Raw genomic sequence first — 16,699 nt, 5'->3', positions numbered from 1 at the left:
TATTATAGTCTGTATCTCTTCTTGCAGTATCACTGATGCCAATATCACTAATGACAGCACCCAGAACTTGAACAAATCTTCATTATCTTGCCAAAGTTAATGTTGGAGTTTCTACTGATTTCAAGTGGAAGCCTGTTTAGGCCTCCAAAGCAGGAGCATCATCAAAGTTCAAAAGGAAAAATGAATTCCAAACATGCGGTATGGTTGAAACATTTTTTTCCATTTCATCTTTAGTTAATGTTGGGTGTATAAGCTACAGAACAATCAAGTAGCATGCACATAAACAATTCTCTTGAATCACACCGTATCGGTGCCTTTAGATACAGTGAATACTGTCCATAAACAACTTACTAAACTAATTTACCATGAAATGAAACACATTCAGTATAATTTAATTAGAAGAATACAATATTTTGCAATTATACAGAACCTTTCAACCAAGGATCTCAGAGATGTCTCAAGATAGGAAGCTCAAAGTAGTGTGAAGCTATGGGCTAGATCTAAAACACTTAAGTACCTTAAGCAGAATTTAGGCACCTGAACTCCTGCTTGATACCCAGCAAACCTCTTACTTGCCTGATAGTCTATAGGTGTCTGAGATTTCTGTCAAAAACTTACTTAGGCATCTGAACTTCTGCTCTTGCAAATGCCCAGGGGTACCTCCATCTGGTTTAGCTGAACATCTCAGCACCTATCTGCTGCCTGAAGCCATTTGGAATTCACAAAAAATGCATTTCCAAGCCCTGAGGGGCCCAAATCAATAAACATATCCAGCACATCTCTAATGCATCCTGAGTTCAGCGCACAGCATCACAACCACAGTGATTTTTCATTTGAAAACATAGCTGGTAGTTGTGCCTCTGCCTGCCTTTTCGTATAACAGGATAGTGTACTTGCTCAGGAAGTAGGAGACCTGGAAAAGCAAGTTGATTCAAAACCCCATCAGCCATTTCCCAAGTAAGGACCTGGACCACCATACTATGAATTAGTTTGGGATGGCGGCATTATCCCTCCTATGCATATTCTTCAGTGGTTGCTTTATGCCAAAACATGTAAGTAGTTCCTAGAGGACAGACTAGCATTTAGGACTCGCTTTATCCCAAGGTGAGTGTCCTCATCACAAAGATAGAGTCATGCTTTCTCTCCATTTGGGCCCATGAATGTGAAATTCCCATCTGCCTGCTGCACAGCTTTCCAGGAGGGGTAGAGTGAGCCAGAATTCCAGCCCATCCTGTAGCCTGCCAGTTATGGCATTTCAAACTCCTCAAGGTGAAAAAAAGCTTTGAACTAAAGTCTCCCATTTCCTGGGCAGCACCACAACCACCCATGCTTTTAAAGAAAACAGTAAACTAGTTGTCCATATCTAATGGGACCAGTTAGGTGCCTAAGTGCAGGAAGGGGTTGGGCCTCTGAATCCCAGGCTCACATACCTAAACCCAGGGGAGAGGTAGAGAGAGAAAGCACCAGTTCTGCATTTCTTAATGGGTAGCTTAGGCTTCCTCTGCTCCAGGTTGTGCCTGTTTGGGTGAATTCCACTTTGAGAAACCTCACTTTCCATTTTCACTGCCTAGAAATCTTGGGCATCTAATTCAGGTTGGTACACTACAATCCCAGAGCTCAGATACTGTACACCATCACATTTAACTGCTTCTGTGGATTGAGCCTGGGTGTTCATTAAGGGTTATGGATAGAACCCAAGTCTCTTAATGCCTTTTCCCACATCTGACACTTGAGACAGTCCAGTACCTTGAAACAGGAAAAAAAGATCAGATCTTACTCTAATATTACAGAATCTCTCCCAGGTTTTGATACTCAGTTATAGGAAGAACTACGTTTGAAATTCATTTACGTGCACTGAACTTCTGTTGTGTTACAGATTTGAACCAGTCATTTATATCGGTTTATGTGTAATGTCTATCCCTAGCCCTTGTGAATATGTGTAAGCAGATTGCTGTACCTTTGGCACCAGTCACACCACTCCTTGCAACTTGTTGACCTGAGCAGTTGAAGCAGTGTTATGGCTTAACTAACCTGTAACTGAAATAGGCCAGTAGCAAATTACTTTGTCTACAGAACAACAGGGGAACCAGGAAAAGAACTGCCTGCTTTCCCTTATTCAGACAGATGTAAAATCTCTGTCTTAAACTAAGTGATTTCTGTTAGTACAGTGTTGTAGATGTTTACCTATAGAGACCTGTATTCGAGTTAATTTAACACCAAAGCTTCCTTTCTGCATCAATGATTTCATTTAGGTATATCCTGCATACAAGTGAATTTTGAAAACAAATGAGAGGGATAACAAACAGGATAATGATTATTACGCACAGCAGCTTGCAAAGGTGATGATGACGATGGTGTTAAGATACCAATAAGCCCTGAGGTAAGAGAGAGCCGCCTGCCCTCTGCAATGGTCGGTTCCTTGAAAAGCTCCATTTTGGATGACTTTGGGGCACTGGAGTAAGACTTGCTGAGTAACTTGTGATTCTTCAGTCCATCCAATTCTTCCATTCTAAGATTACTGGAATAAGACCTGCTTAAAAGTTTGTGGGGCTTCAAGGTGCTGTTGTGCTCACATCGAGGATCCCCAGAACATGATCTACTTAGTAGTTTATGGGGCTTTAGAGTGATGCACTCTTCTTGTTTGACAGCTGTAGAGCAGGAGCGGTTCAACAGTTTGTGCGATTTAATAGCCATTGTCTGCTCAGCCCTAGGATCACTAGACAGCGAGCGGCCAAATGTTCTGTGAGATTTTGTGGCGCAAACATTGTCAGCCTTAACTGTGCTAGAACAAGTCCTTCTCAGCAGCTTGTGAGTTTTGGAGATGCCATCTTGTTCTGATTTCAGTTTTGATTTGTTTTTACCACAGCCAGGTGGAGGATAACTTGGCGACCTTCAAAATAAAGAGGAGAAGAAATTAGCTGAGCAACAATCAAAGTCTCTACAAGATAAACAAGTAACTACATGTAACGAAGGGCCAAATCTATTCTACCTATTAGGCACATAACTGGACTTAAGCATCTAAGTGCGATTTTATTCTACCTGGGTGAGCCCCAGAAAAACACTTAATGCAAAAGGTGGGTAGGTCCTCCTTTTCCTTGCTGAATGCGTGTGACTTAGTATTAAGGCTAAGAGGACAATGTATTACAAAAGTTAGATGTATTAATGTGGTTTTCAGGATGTGAACAGGCTGGAATAGAATCAGTTTAGAATCAGAAGACCCAAGAGGTAAGATATAAATAGAAAGCTTCTTTCTGGAGGAAAGCCAACACCTCCCCTTGCTAAGTATGGTGCTGAATGAAGAGGATGTTACAATAACAGTTCATTTTTCTTGTTATTACCTGCGCAAGGTAGAAAAGATGTGCAGAGGGGACTTCACCTTTTTCTCCGACAATTTCTTGTGCGTACAATTTGATTTTTCTTTACTATTTTTCCACTGTTGTGTAACAAATGTCTGCATGATCCTGAGAATTAAAAAAATACATTTTCCTCATATATTTCAGAGTCAATATTAAGGTCTGTTCATTCATCTCCTTATGCCACATAGGACCCTCATTTTAGTAACAGCATTTGACAGATACATAGGAGAACACAGGACAATATTTGTGTTTAACTATAACTATTTTATTGTGGGAAACTAATGCACACAGGGTGGAATTTTACTTTCCCTCTTGTGTCAAAACAACAGCTTTCTAGCCGGGTAGGTGGCATTTTTAGCACTTACACACAGACTGTCTGAATGAGTAACCACAGACACATATACTAAGCATATACAGTAGGAAGTAGTGGCCATGCTTGGTCATGTATGCATGCCCATTCTGGACACACCTGTATCTAAGTCAAAAGAATGCAGCTGGTCCGAAACTCATAACTAGCAGGTGTTAGACTTGAGAGAAGGAGGTGCTCCCCTGGACAGCCAGAAGATGATATGAGACCAAAAGGAAGAGAGCAAGCTAGGGGATGTTCAGGTCACTGAGATAACTGTTGCCCCAGAAGGGAGCAGACCTTCAGGTCTTGCCCAGATTCTTGTTCCCATTTGAGCAGAAATTTCTCCAGTACACTGCTTTCTGTCCACTTTACCCAAAGACTATTAAGTGCAAGGGGCAGTGGCTCAGCTTCAAAAGGAGCATGAGAGAGGGGCTTGGATAATGCCTGATGTGTAGTGTGGTAGTTATAGAACTGTGCTAGGAAGCTAGAGAGATACCAGTTCAAGTCTCCTCTTGGCAAGGGGGCTGGGAGCCTATGTCTCTGGTTTTCTAGGCAAGTATCATAACCACTTAGCTACTAGAGATGAAACAAAGGGGGGCAGGAGAAGAAGCACTTTAGTGGGGGAGAAAAAGCATTAGTTATTCCAGGACCTACACTCAGGTTACAGTGCACATACCTGGCTGGTGTATAGTCCTATTGTATATGCTCAGTCTACACTCACGTACTTACACATCTCCAGCGTAAGGCCAAGGCAAAAATGGTGAGGGAATTGGCTAGAAAACTGCCATTTAGACACGCAAAGGAAAATAGAATTCCACCCATAATGTCCAAAACATGGATACATCCTGCATAAGAGAAAGCTGGAAGATATTCGAAAGTGTAATTTTACAGGACTGATAGAATGCAAGGGTGTTTACAAATAGGGATACATGTCTGGTAAGGTTACAGTGGATGATAGTATTGGCCTAACTGGAAATTTAATTGTTTTAAAAAAATTATTGTCCAGAGGAATGAAGGACTATGAGACATGACTATTTAAAATGTTCTGCTAAATTAGTATGCACACACACAATTACATTTGCTTGACAAAATACCCTACAAAAGAATGAATTGTGCATACCTCTTGTAAAAGCACCTAATATGTGATTCAAGATTACTGGAATTAATGAAATCCAGTGTTAGGTGATTTCAATTATTTTTGGGTGTCACATTATCCTAGTAATGTTAATGTGACTGATTTATTTGTAAGGTTATTAAAACATTAAACAGTTAGCTCTTAGGTGCCACCCTGACCTGCCTTCTGCCTGATTTCAGACTAATGTGGTTTAACCATGTCTCAGAATTTTGTATTGATAATTTCTTTAAACACCAAGCAGTAAAGATGTTTTTTCAGGAAACAAACTGACACTTTTAAAAGACTGAGACATTGAAACATATATTCCTGTTGCTTAGCATTATTGACTCATCAGCATTGTAATTAAATGAATTATATCATGGACTGTGCTATATAAAGTGGCTAAATCTTCTCAGGTGTCCAACGTGGTTGTTAGTATAAGTGAAGCAAAACCGAGAGATCTCTCAACAGTCATCAGAGCCCCATTGTGCTAGGCACAGTACACAAGATTCCCTGTGTTAGGACGCTTGCAGTTTAAGTCAGGGATAGTTTCATAGTTTGTAGGGTCGGAAGGGACCTGAGCAGATCATCTAGTCCGACCCCCTGCCATGGCAGGAAGGAATACTGGGGTCAAATGACCCCAGCAAGATGTTCATCTAACCTCCTCTTAAACACCGCCAGGGTAGGAGCCTGCACCACTTCTCTTGGAAGCTGGTTCCAGACCCTAGCCACCCTGACCGTGAAGTAGCACCTCCTGATATCTAGCCTAAATCTACCCTCTGCCAGCTTGTGACCGTTATTCCTGGTCACTCCTGGCGGTGCTCAGGGAAACAGTGACTTCCCCAATGCCTGCTGATCCCCCCTGACTAGTTTATAACAGGCCACAAGATCCCCCCTCAGCCTTCTCTTTTGGAGGCTGAACAGGTTCAGGTCCCGTAGCCTCTCCTCATAGGGCCTGCCCTGTTGTCCCCTGATCATACGAGTGGCCCTCCTATGGACCCTCTCCAGGCTGTCGACATCCCTCCTGAAGTGCAGTGCCCAGAACTGGACACAGTACTCCAGCTGCGGCCTGACCAGTGCCGCATAGGGGGGGAGGATCACCTCCTTGGACCTGCTCGAGATGCATCTGTGGATGCATGCCAAGGTGCGGTTGGCCTTCCTGACTGCCTCTCCACACTGCCGGCCCATGTTCATCTTGGAGTCAGTGATGACCCCCAGATCCCTTTCCGCCTCCATGCTGATAAGAGGGGAGTTCCCCAACCTGTAGGTATGGTGCCGGTTGTTCCTCCCGAGGAATAGAAACCCATCCTATTCTCATCCGCCCACCCTTGTAACCTGTTGAGGTCTGATTGTAGCCTGTTGCATCCTTCCAATGTACCCACGTCCCCCCAAAATCTTAGTGTCATCAGCAAATTTGAACAGGGTGCTTTTTACCCCCTCATCCAAATCGCTGATGAAGATGTTGAACAGTGCGGGCCCGAGGACCGAGCCCTGTGGCACCCCACTGCCCACGTCCTTCCAGGTTGAGAAGGACCCATCTACTACCACCCTCTGGGTGCGGCCCTCCAGCCAGTTGGCGACCCATTTGACTGTGTGGGTGTCTACACCACAGCCCCCCAGTTTCTTAATGAGAACGGGGTGAGAGACAGTGTCAAAAGCCTTCCGGAAGTCCAGGGAGATTATATCCCCTGCTACCCCTGTGTTTAACAATCTGGTGATCTGATCGTAAAAGGCCACCAGGTTGGTCTGACAGGACCTTCCATTGATGAACCCATGTTGGTTGCCCCTAAGCATGCAGTCTCCTGCTGGCCCCTCCTGGATGTGTGCCAGCATAATTTTCTCAAACAGCTTGCCTAGGATCGAGGTGAGACTAACCGGCCAATAGTTTCCCGGGTCCTCCTTCCTGCCTTTTTTGAAGATGGGGACCACATTGGCCCTCTTCCAGTCCTCCGGTACCTCACCAGAGCACCACGAGTGCTCATAAAGTTGTGCCAGGGGTCCTGCAATGACCTTGACCAATTCCTTTAGAACTCTAGAGTGGAGATCATCCGGGCCGGCTGACTTGAATATGTCCAACCCCTCCAGAAGCTCCCTAACTAAATCCTCTATAACTATTTCATTATAGTTTATTATATGGTCCTGGTGTGCCTCCCCCGGGGCACGACGGGGGCCCAGCAGGGAGGTGGCTGTTCTGGTCCCTACTTAGGAAGACGGAGGCAAAGAAATTGTTAAATGTGTTAGCTTTGCCGTCTGGTGTGACGACCAAGTTACCCATGTCGTCCTGCAAGGGCCCCACATTACTCGGGACCTTCTTTTTATCCCCTACATATTTAAAAAAAGACTTCTTATTGTCCTTTATCTGGGAAGCTAGTCCCAGTTCCATCTCTGCCTTGGCCTTCCTAACTGCCCCCTACATCCCCGAGCAACTACAGAATAGTTCTCCCTGGTGATGACCCCTTCTTTCCATTGGGTATAAGCCTCCTTTTTAGCAAGGAGACATTCCCGGATGCTTTTGGTGAGCCACAGAGGCTTGTGTGCTCTCCTGCTCCCTTTGATCCTTGTTGGGATTACCTTCCTTTGGGCTTGGAGGATCGTCTCCTTAAGGAGCGACCACTCTCCTTGGACACCTGGCTCCCCTCCCCCCGGGACCTCAGCGCTTCTCCAACTATCCTCCTTAGCTCGTTGAAGTCTGCCCTCCTAAAATCTAGGGCCGCTGCCTTACTGCATGCCTTTGCCACCTTGCGCTGGATAGTGAATTCCAGCAGGTGATGATCGCTGTCGCCCAGGTGGTCGAGCACCCGCAGCCCAACTTGAGAGCAACTGTAGGCTGAATGAACACCCCAGCTGCATCACCCTGCCCAGGTTCTCTGGTTGTAGGCTGCCTTAGGCCCACACACTGCCCCACCTCATCCCATTCTGCCCACAGAGGCAAGGGCAGGGAACAGAAGCTGAAAGGAGGAGCAGGAGCCAGGACCCTGGCTGCTCTGCAGTAGGGAGCAGTGGCTGGGTGAGAGCCTGCAGGTCACAAAACTTCTCATGAACCTGATGCAGTTCAGAGGCTATGAGATGGACAGCCCTGCTCTAAGTAGCAATAAGAAATTTCTAAGAAATGCATATTGGCTTCTATTTCACCCTGGAGAGCACACACATACCAGTAGACTTTCCCTATGCTTGAAGAATGGTTTTTGTGTCTGAAAGCTTGCAAAGAACAACTTTTCCAACTATATTTGGTCTAATAAAATATAGCACATTTACCCAAAAAACTTTGTCTGTCAATAAGAAATAGAACATTCTTAGATGCAAACTCTCTGAGTTCTCTCACTTTATATATACTACCTGAAGTGCAACACAAATGGTTGCAAATATATTTATATGGATCATGATTGAAGATATTTTTCAGTATTATCACAACAGCATCTGAAAATGGGAGACATATGTAAAGTTGGGAGCTATTTATCTGAATCAGATCTACAACCCATCTGTTAACTGTGGTTTACTTTATACAATGCAAGAGCTAACACAGCATAACCACAAAGTTGCTACAAGGCTTTAGATTCTTCCCAGAACTTACTTTTTCAGTTGATGTCCCAACCCAAATCTTTCCTTAGTAGAGATCTGAAATACATCCACAGTGGGTACTAGAGGAAAAAAAAAAGAAGTCGGTGATGCATGTGTTTCTATAGAAATGTGTATATTAGTACAGGTTAACAGAGAGAATTGATTATTGCATTAGTTATTTGGTACTTATGGGCCACAATTCATGCTGACATCTAACTATAGCAATGTCAATGAAGCAGTGATGAAAACAGTAGTATTACCCAAGTCTCTGTAGAATATGGTCCTTTTTGTAGTATTGGGTGGCAATGCATTTTATGTTATATTTCAAATGCATTCACTCCCTCTATTAATGGTAATTTTTTTTCTTTTTGTTTACAAAATCTTTACTTATGTTAGGGAAAGGTTAGACAGAAGAAAACTTAACTTTCTCTTTGTTAATTACATGTCTCTGATCTATCTTAAGCTTCTCTTGTCCAAGAAAATAGCTCCAATTCAAGATTCCCCAAGAGAGTCTTTTGAATCTCTTCTTGTATTAGAGGTTGGTCTTTGCTACCTTGAAAAAACATACCTTTTTACTTAGTCATTTTATCTTTACTTTGTGGCGATGTGAAGTTTTGTCCTTTGTTCCGTACCCTTTTGTTTGTTTGTTATTTACTAGTCTTTAACAGCTCTCAGAAAATATGGACGAAATGCTACTCAAAGGCCACGTTTACATGAGACACCGGCTGCACAGTAGCCCAATACTACTCCGCAGTAGGGGTATGTGAAACAGGCCATATTCAATTTGGATGCAGACCTGAATTAGGGACAGTGATTCGATTCATTGATATAGAGCACTATCCCGATTCGATTTGGCCAAATCCGAATCTGAAGATTTGATGCTGATTCGGAGATTCAGAGATTTGGCCATACACACAGCTTTAAATGTTTTTTCTACGCACCTCAAGGTACCAGGCATGGCTCATAAGTGCTGCGATGGTGGGGCAGATGAAGCATCTCACAGGAGTGCAGGGGTTGGGGGCGCATGCTCGGCAGCAGTACTTCTGGTCCACTTCTGGGTCCGCCGCCAAGTGTGTGGGGGACCCCCCCATGTTCCCCTGGCTTAGAGATTGGCCACAGGGGAACCCTGGGTGCCCCCCAGACCCAGGAGGCACTAGTCCTGAGCTGGGGGAGGGTCCTCCATGTGCTCCGTGGTAGACCTGGAAGTGGAACGGAAATGCTTCTGGTTCACTTCTGGGTCTGCTGTCAAGTGCTCTGGGGACCCCATTGCACTACTATGGGATGCTCCCTCTGCCCCAGCATCACAGCATTCATGAGCCGCCTGGTACCTTGAGGTATGTAGAAAAGACATTTAAAGCTGTGTCCATGTCTGAATCATTAAATCTCTCTGATTTGATTCAGAGAGATTAAAGGGTCTCTTGATTCTATTCAGATTTGGAGATTTGGCCACCGAATTGGGCTGAATCTCTGCCAAATTCAATCAGCAACTGCAGCTTCGCACCGCCCTACTAAGCAGTAGCATCGTGTGGCAAAAACTGTGATGCTATGCTACTGCACAGTAGTATTAGGCTACTGCGCAACAGTATCACAAAAAAGCATTCGTTGGTGCTACTGCACAGTTACTCAGGTTACTGAACATTCATTTAGCACTTGTTTATACAAGTAATAAATAAATGCACAGTAACAACTGCACAGTAGTTCCGACGAACACAACATATACACAGGTAAGCAACGGGGCCAGGGCAATGCTGTGATTAGGGGGCCAGTGCACACAACCACAGGAGGCCTCAAATGCCTCTACACAAATGCTCATACTATGGGAAACAAGCAGGAGGAACTTACCCTCCTGCTAGCTGACACCAACCCAGACACAGTGGGGCTTACTGAAATGTGGTGGGACCCAACGCATGACTGGGCGGTGAATATCAAGGGCTGTAGGCTGTACAAAAGGGACAGGACAGGGAGGAAAGGCGGCGGTGTGGCGCTCTACATTAAGGAGGAATACACATCCTTATCAAGTAGCACAGAGTTAGAGGAGGGGCACGTGGAAGTGCTCTAGGTTAAAATACAAGGCAGTCAAGGGAAAAGAGACTTAATGGTGGGGGTCTACTACAGACCACCCAACCAAGGGGAAGAGCTAGACCAGGAATTCTTAAGTCAGCTCACGGAGGTAGTTAGGTCAAAGAATGTGGTCATCATGGGTGACCTGAACTTTCCAGACATCTGCTGGGAAGAGCAGTCAGCCGGGTCTGACCACTCATGTAGGTTCCTAGCCAAAATGCAGGACACCCCTCTAACCCAGCAGGTGCACAGCCCCACCAGGGGAGATGCCTTGTTGGACCTGGTGCTGGCCATGGGTGACGACCTGGAGAGGGGGCTGTGGGTGCTTGACCACCTGGGTGACAATGATCATTGCCTGCTGTAATTCACCATCCAGCGCAAGGTGGCAAAGGCCTGCAGCAAGGCAGCAGCCCTAGATTTCAGGACGGCAGACTTCAATGCGCTAAGGAGAATAGTTGGGGAAGCACTGAGGCCCCAGAAGGGAGGGGAGCCAGGTGTCCAAGAAGAGTTGTTGCTCCTTAAGGAGATGATCCTCCAAGCCCAAAGGGAGGTAATCCCAACATGGATCAAAGGGAGCGGGGAGGGCGCAAAAGCCCCGAGGGCTCACCAAAAGCATTTGGGACTGTCTTCTAGCTAAAAGGGAGACCTACACCCAATGGGAGGGGCCATCACCAGAGAGGACTATACCTCAGTTGCTTGGGGCTGCAGGGGGGCAGTCAGGAAGGCCAAAGTGGAGATGGAACTGGGACTAGCTTCCCAGATCAAGGACAACAAGAAGCCCTTTTTTAAATACATAGAGGGCAAAAAGAAGGTACCGGGTAACACGGGGCTCCTGCAAGACATGCTAGGAAATATGGTCGCCACATCAGATGATAAAGCTAACCTATTTAATGACTTCTTTGCTTCCATTTTCCTGAGCAGGGACCAGATCAGCCCCCACCACCAGGCCCCCCATAGGCCCCAGGGGAGGTGCACCTAGGCCAAGGGTCAAGGAGGATCTAGTCAGGGAACTTCTGGAGGGACTGGATGTGTTTAAATCAGCTGGTACAGATGATCTCCACCCCAGACTGCTGAGGGAATTAGCTGAGGTCATTACGGGACCCTGTCACGGCTTTACGAGCAGTCGTGGTGCTCTGGTGTGGTGCCAGAGGACTGGAAGAGGGCCAATGTGGTTCTCATCTTCAAAAAAGGGAGGAAGGAAGACCCAGGGAACTATAGGCCAGTTAGTCTTACCTCGATCCTGGATAAGCTTTTTGAGAGAATTATTCTGGCGCATATCCACAAGGGGCCAGCAGGGGAGATTATGCTTGGGGCAACCAACACGGGTTCATTAGAGGCAGGTCCTGTCAGACCAACCTGGTAGCCTTCTACGACCAGGTCACCAAATCCTTGGATGCAGGGGTAGCAGTGGACATAGTCTTTCTGGACTTTCGGAAGGCCTTCGACACTGTCTCTCACCCCATTCTCATTAAGAAATTGGGGAACTGTGGTGTTGACACCTACACAGTCAAATGCGTTGCCAACTGGCTAAGAGTGGTGATGGATAGGTCATTTTCGACCTGGAGGGATGTGGGCAGTGGGGTTCCGCAGGGCTCAGTCCTCAGACCCGCACTTTTCAACATCTTCATCAGTGACTTGGACGAGGGGGTAAAAAGCACCCTGTTCAAATCTGCTGATGACACTAAGATGTGGGGGGGGGTGGGCACTCTAGAAGGGAGGAATAGGCTACAATTGGACCTAGACAGGTTACAGGGGTGGGCGGATGAGAACAGGATGGGATTCAACATGTGCAAGGTGATGCACCTGGGGAGGAAGAACCAGCAGCATACCTACAGGCTGGGGAACTCCCTTCTCATCAGTGCAGAGGCAGAAAAGGATCTTGGAGTCATCACTGATGCCAAGATGAATATGGGCAGGCAGTGTGGGGAGGCAGTCAGGAAGGCCAACCGTACCTTGTCATGCCTCCACAGATGCATCTCAAGCAGGTCCAGGGAGGTGATCCTCCCCCTCTATGCGGCACTGGTCAGGCTGCAGTTGGAGTACTGCGTCCAGTTCTGGGCTCTGCACTTCAAGGGGCATGTGGACAACATGGAGAGGGTCCAGAGGAGGGCCACTTGCATGATCAGGGGGCAGCAGGGCAGGCCCTATAAGGAGAGGCTACGGGACATGAACCTGTTCAGCCTCCACAAGAGAAGGCTGAGGGGGGATCTAGTGGCCTGTTACAAACTAGTCAGAGGGGACCGGCAGGCACTGGGGGAGTCCCTGTTTCCCCAAGCACTGCCAGGAGTGACTAGAAATAACAGTCACAAGCTGGCAGAGGGTAGATTTAGGCTAGATATCAGGAGGTGTTACTTCACTGTCAGGGCAGCTGGGATCTGGAACCAACTTCCAAGCGAAGTGGTGCTGGCTCCTACCCTGGGGGTCTTTAAGACAAGGCTATAGAAGTACCTTGCTGGGGTCGTTTGACCCCAGTACTCTTTCCTGCCATGGCAGGGGTCAGCCTTGATGATCTGCTCAGGTCCATTCTGACCCTGCTAACTATGGAACTATGAAGTAGCATCTTATGTTGATGCGGTCAGAGTTACATCAATACAGATGTAACTTCAAATCAACAAGGTTTCGCTGCTTTTACTCCAGTATAACTGAGAGTAGAATCAAGCTCTCCAGCAGCTAAAGAAGGCTTAATGTAAGTCCATAGGGTCCATACGATAGCCGCTGTAGCAAGGTATTCCCCATCTCAGGACATGGATGCAAAATGAAAATACAGCAAGTTAACTGAATGGATGACGCTTGGTAAATGTGTGTGTGCCCACAATCATCCCATACTAAGTAAAAGCTAACCTGGGGCACCTTAACCTTGGTTTAATTTAGGGATAAGTTGTCCCTGTTACTGCAAAGGATTTGTGGGTTACCCTGCATGAAACTGCAGCAAATTAACAGGCGAAGACCAGGGTACATCAGTGTTCCTGTTAATTTTATGTAATTTGATTGGTTCTCTGTTCCCTCATAGTATTAGAGGTATGTTTATCTCCCTCTTATCTTATCATTTCAGAACTTTCTAAACGTGTAGAAGGTCTTGTGAATTATTGTTTGGGAAGGTAATTCCAGATGGAAACAAACAAAGTGTGCTCCATGAAAATAGCTTATTTATCCAAGTTTTCCTGAAACATTATAGACAGTAGAATTATGGTTTTCTTTCAGCCTATGGATCCAAACTGCAGTCAAGCATCTTGTCTTCTTCCTGCTCTCTGAATTTTGAAGAAAACCAACAAAAGTTTCAACTGCATTCATTTATTTGCAAGGTTTGTTTTCTAACAACATTTCAATACAAGCTCCACAATGCTTGTCATTTGTGTGCATCCTGTATGAAGCTCAATAGCCAATGTTTGTTCTGAACCCCCAAAGAAGCTTAAACGTTGCCATAAGATATAGACTCCTTAATACCTTCCCACTCTCAGAACATCCATGTTTTACTACTCAGAAAACTGCAAACATAAGCATGAATACAAACGTTTAGCTCTGAGATTAATAAATATTTTTAAAGGATTTTGGTAGAGAGAAGTGAGAAGATGGCATCCAGCACCGGCTGAGAAAAACTCAGCTCAGGTAAGAAAACAGATATCACAAATAACAAAACTTTGATGAACATCAACGTACCATGCTTTTTATTATACCAGAATTTCATAGAGTTTGGCACTGTAGTTAACTTTCACCAGAATTAAATTATTATTTTAAGCATCTACTATTCTGAAACTTTAAAACTAACTAACTAACTAACTAACTAAAGCTACCAGGTCCTATTAGATATACTTAGCAAGTACTCTTTTGAAAGATGGGCTCATTTGAGGAAAGAAGAAAGGAAGGAAACAAACATGTCTTCGGTACCCCCAAATTTCCTTTGTTTCAATACATCCATCCATCCATCCATTATTTGTTTAGCACTGATAAAACTAATACTACTATTCAAATGATGCATGTGCTTGGATTTTCAGAAAGAATGGATAGTTTAATTAGTAGTAGTTTTAGATTTACAAGTTCACATATTTCAGTGCATAAGATGATTGCCTGCAGGGTTTAATAACCTTTTTTCACACCACAATCTGATATACTATAGTTCTGAATGGACAAGGAACACTATCACCTATTTTTTTAATTTCCTCAAAAAACATTAACAATTGGCTACTTCCAGAATCAGGATATCAGACCAGGTATACTACATAATCTATTATAGTAAATGCTAAGGTTTTAATATTGTATCTAGTATTCAGCATGGTACAGGTAACTGAAAAATACCTCATTCTTTGCACAGCCTATACCTTACTGAAGCAAATTTGATTTGCGTTTTAGATATCACATATATGTAAACATATATACGTAAAAACCTACAATACATACATAATTTGTGAGACTATCATGTATGTTTACAAACAACTGAAAATGCTAAGTGTTGAGGACTTCCTCATAATGGAAAGTGTTTGGCAGCTTTCACAATAGGTGATGGTAACAATCATTTTTAAACAGGAAACCAGAGATATTGTATCAGCATACAAAAATCCTTCCTACTCTTATGCATGGAAAAAGGCATATTGAAAGTAATCTGGTTAAGTAATAAACTACAACAGAACTTTCAAAACTCCTGTATTGAAATAATATGTCTGAAAAAGCAGCCAAACTCATTTTATTTCCCCTTACGCACATGGCACATCTGTTTCTCCCAGTAGCCAATGGAAGCCATAAAGGGGATGTCTACACTGCACATCTGGCACTCCCAGAAGTATTACTGTCCATCCTGGTCCATCTACCTGTGCCCACCTGCACATTCCAAACCTGGAAATAACAGAGTGAAGCCACTTCAGCCACACCTGCTGCTGCTTCCAAGGATGCTGGAGACAAGACAGCACAAGAGCGGCAGCAGAAGATAACCTACCACATTTCTGATTTGGGTTGAGTGCAGACAGGACTACTGGGTACAGCATGCTTGAGAGCAGACCTCACCAGGAGCACCAGGGACATAGTGTAGACAGACTCAGAAAAGAAAGGTAAATATACCACAAGATCACAAGAACGTCTTACTCAACAAAATGTTTCCAGAGCAGAGAGTGGGGTAGGGTTCCTTTGTAAATTAATAAAGAAATAATAGCTCTCTTGGCCCTTTTTTGGGAAAAAATATTTAACTGAAACTACAACACCACTAAGCTTCTAGGACCAGTAATTGAAAATCATCTGTCTCTGCCCTTGATCCCGCTTTGACTATGCACAGCCTAGTAGTTTAGCTTTATGAGGCGTTTACACATGTACTCTGGGAGTGTGCATGTGGGGGTGCTTTAATTAGAGGGGCTCTGAGAGCTGCTTTGATTAAAGTGCCTGGAGCCTCTCACGTATCAGCGTCCTTGCTCTTAAAAATAGCAGCAGCATTGCTTTAACTAAAGCTTTAACAAGCTTTAGTTAAAGCACCCCACCACCATTTTAAAGTGCGGGGACACTGATACACAAGACACTGGAGTCTGCGGCAGTGCAGTAATTATCACACTCCATCAGACTTGATTAATTGATGCTGCTCCGACACACTGTAATTATAGAGCATTGGAGCTGCCCTGCTGCTCATGTACAGAGACTGCAGGAACCTTACTGGCATTTAGGATCTGGCTGGAGCATATCCAGTCGAACAAGGATCTGCATTATTCATTCCCCATTATTGTGCATATTGCAGCAACGATTTAATAGTGCAGCTTGCTATCGTAATTATGAAAGTTATTTATTTATTGTAAAAAGATATTTTAAATTCATAAGTACTTTAAAATAGTAAGATACTATGAAACAAGACACAAAGCCATGCCAGAAATACAATGGTAATATAAATAATGCTTATCTATAGGAGCAGAACATAAGCTTACCGTTAGCAGCTGCAGACACAGCACTCTCTAAAAAATGGCATGTCGTAATATTTTTCTCCAGGCACATTATGACTGGAAACATATCTTTATTGTTCAGGGACAGAATTCTCCCTCAGATGTAAACCTGAACTCACAACCTAGATTTGGCAATATTTGTATTCAGTTTACAAGTTCTCAGTTCTGACTCTTCTCTCTATATATATGCCTGAATTTGAATCCTATACATGAACACATCTGAATCTAGAATCTGGATTAGTTCTTTATGATTCAGCCCCATCTCTGTTTCTCAAGAATATTTACTAACTGTAACACACTGCAGAATGAGTTAACAGTGTGATATTTAAAATGTCAGACTCAAATTAAAGCT

The 16,699-nt window shown here is 44.3% G+C and overlaps 1 protein-coding gene across 2 annotated transcripts in view; it reads right to left on the bottom strand.

Moving 5' to 3' along the window:
• The window catches only part of PARP8 (poly(ADP-ribose) polymerase family member 8), a 208,881-nt gene that overhangs the window by 53,422 nt on the left and 138,760 nt on the right, over positions 1 to 16,699 (bottom strand). For both annotated transcript variants that reach the window (XM_090038052.1, XM_090038051.1), the window contains 3 exons: positions 8,391 to 8,457; positions 3,339 to 3,461; positions 2,326 to 2,890 (listed from right to left, as the gene is read on the bottom strand). In XM_090038052.1, coding sequence (XP_089894178.1) covers positions 2,326 to 2,890; positions 3,339 to 3,461; positions 8,391 to 8,457 — 755 coding nt within the window. The remainder of the gene's footprint in view (positions 1 to 2,325; positions 2,891 to 3,338; positions 3,462 to 8,390; positions 8,458 to 16,699) is intronic.

This window comes from Crocodylus siamensis, chromosome 3, assembly GCF_052110815.1.
Source record: "Crocodylus siamensis isolate JL-2025a chromosome 3, ASM5211081v1, whole genome shotgun sequence".
In the NCBI taxonomy this organism is placed as follows: Eukaryota; Metazoa; Chordata; order Crocodylia; family Crocodylidae; genus Crocodylus; species Crocodylus siamensis.
This window is presented reverse-complemented; position numbering and strand designations above follow the sequence as displayed.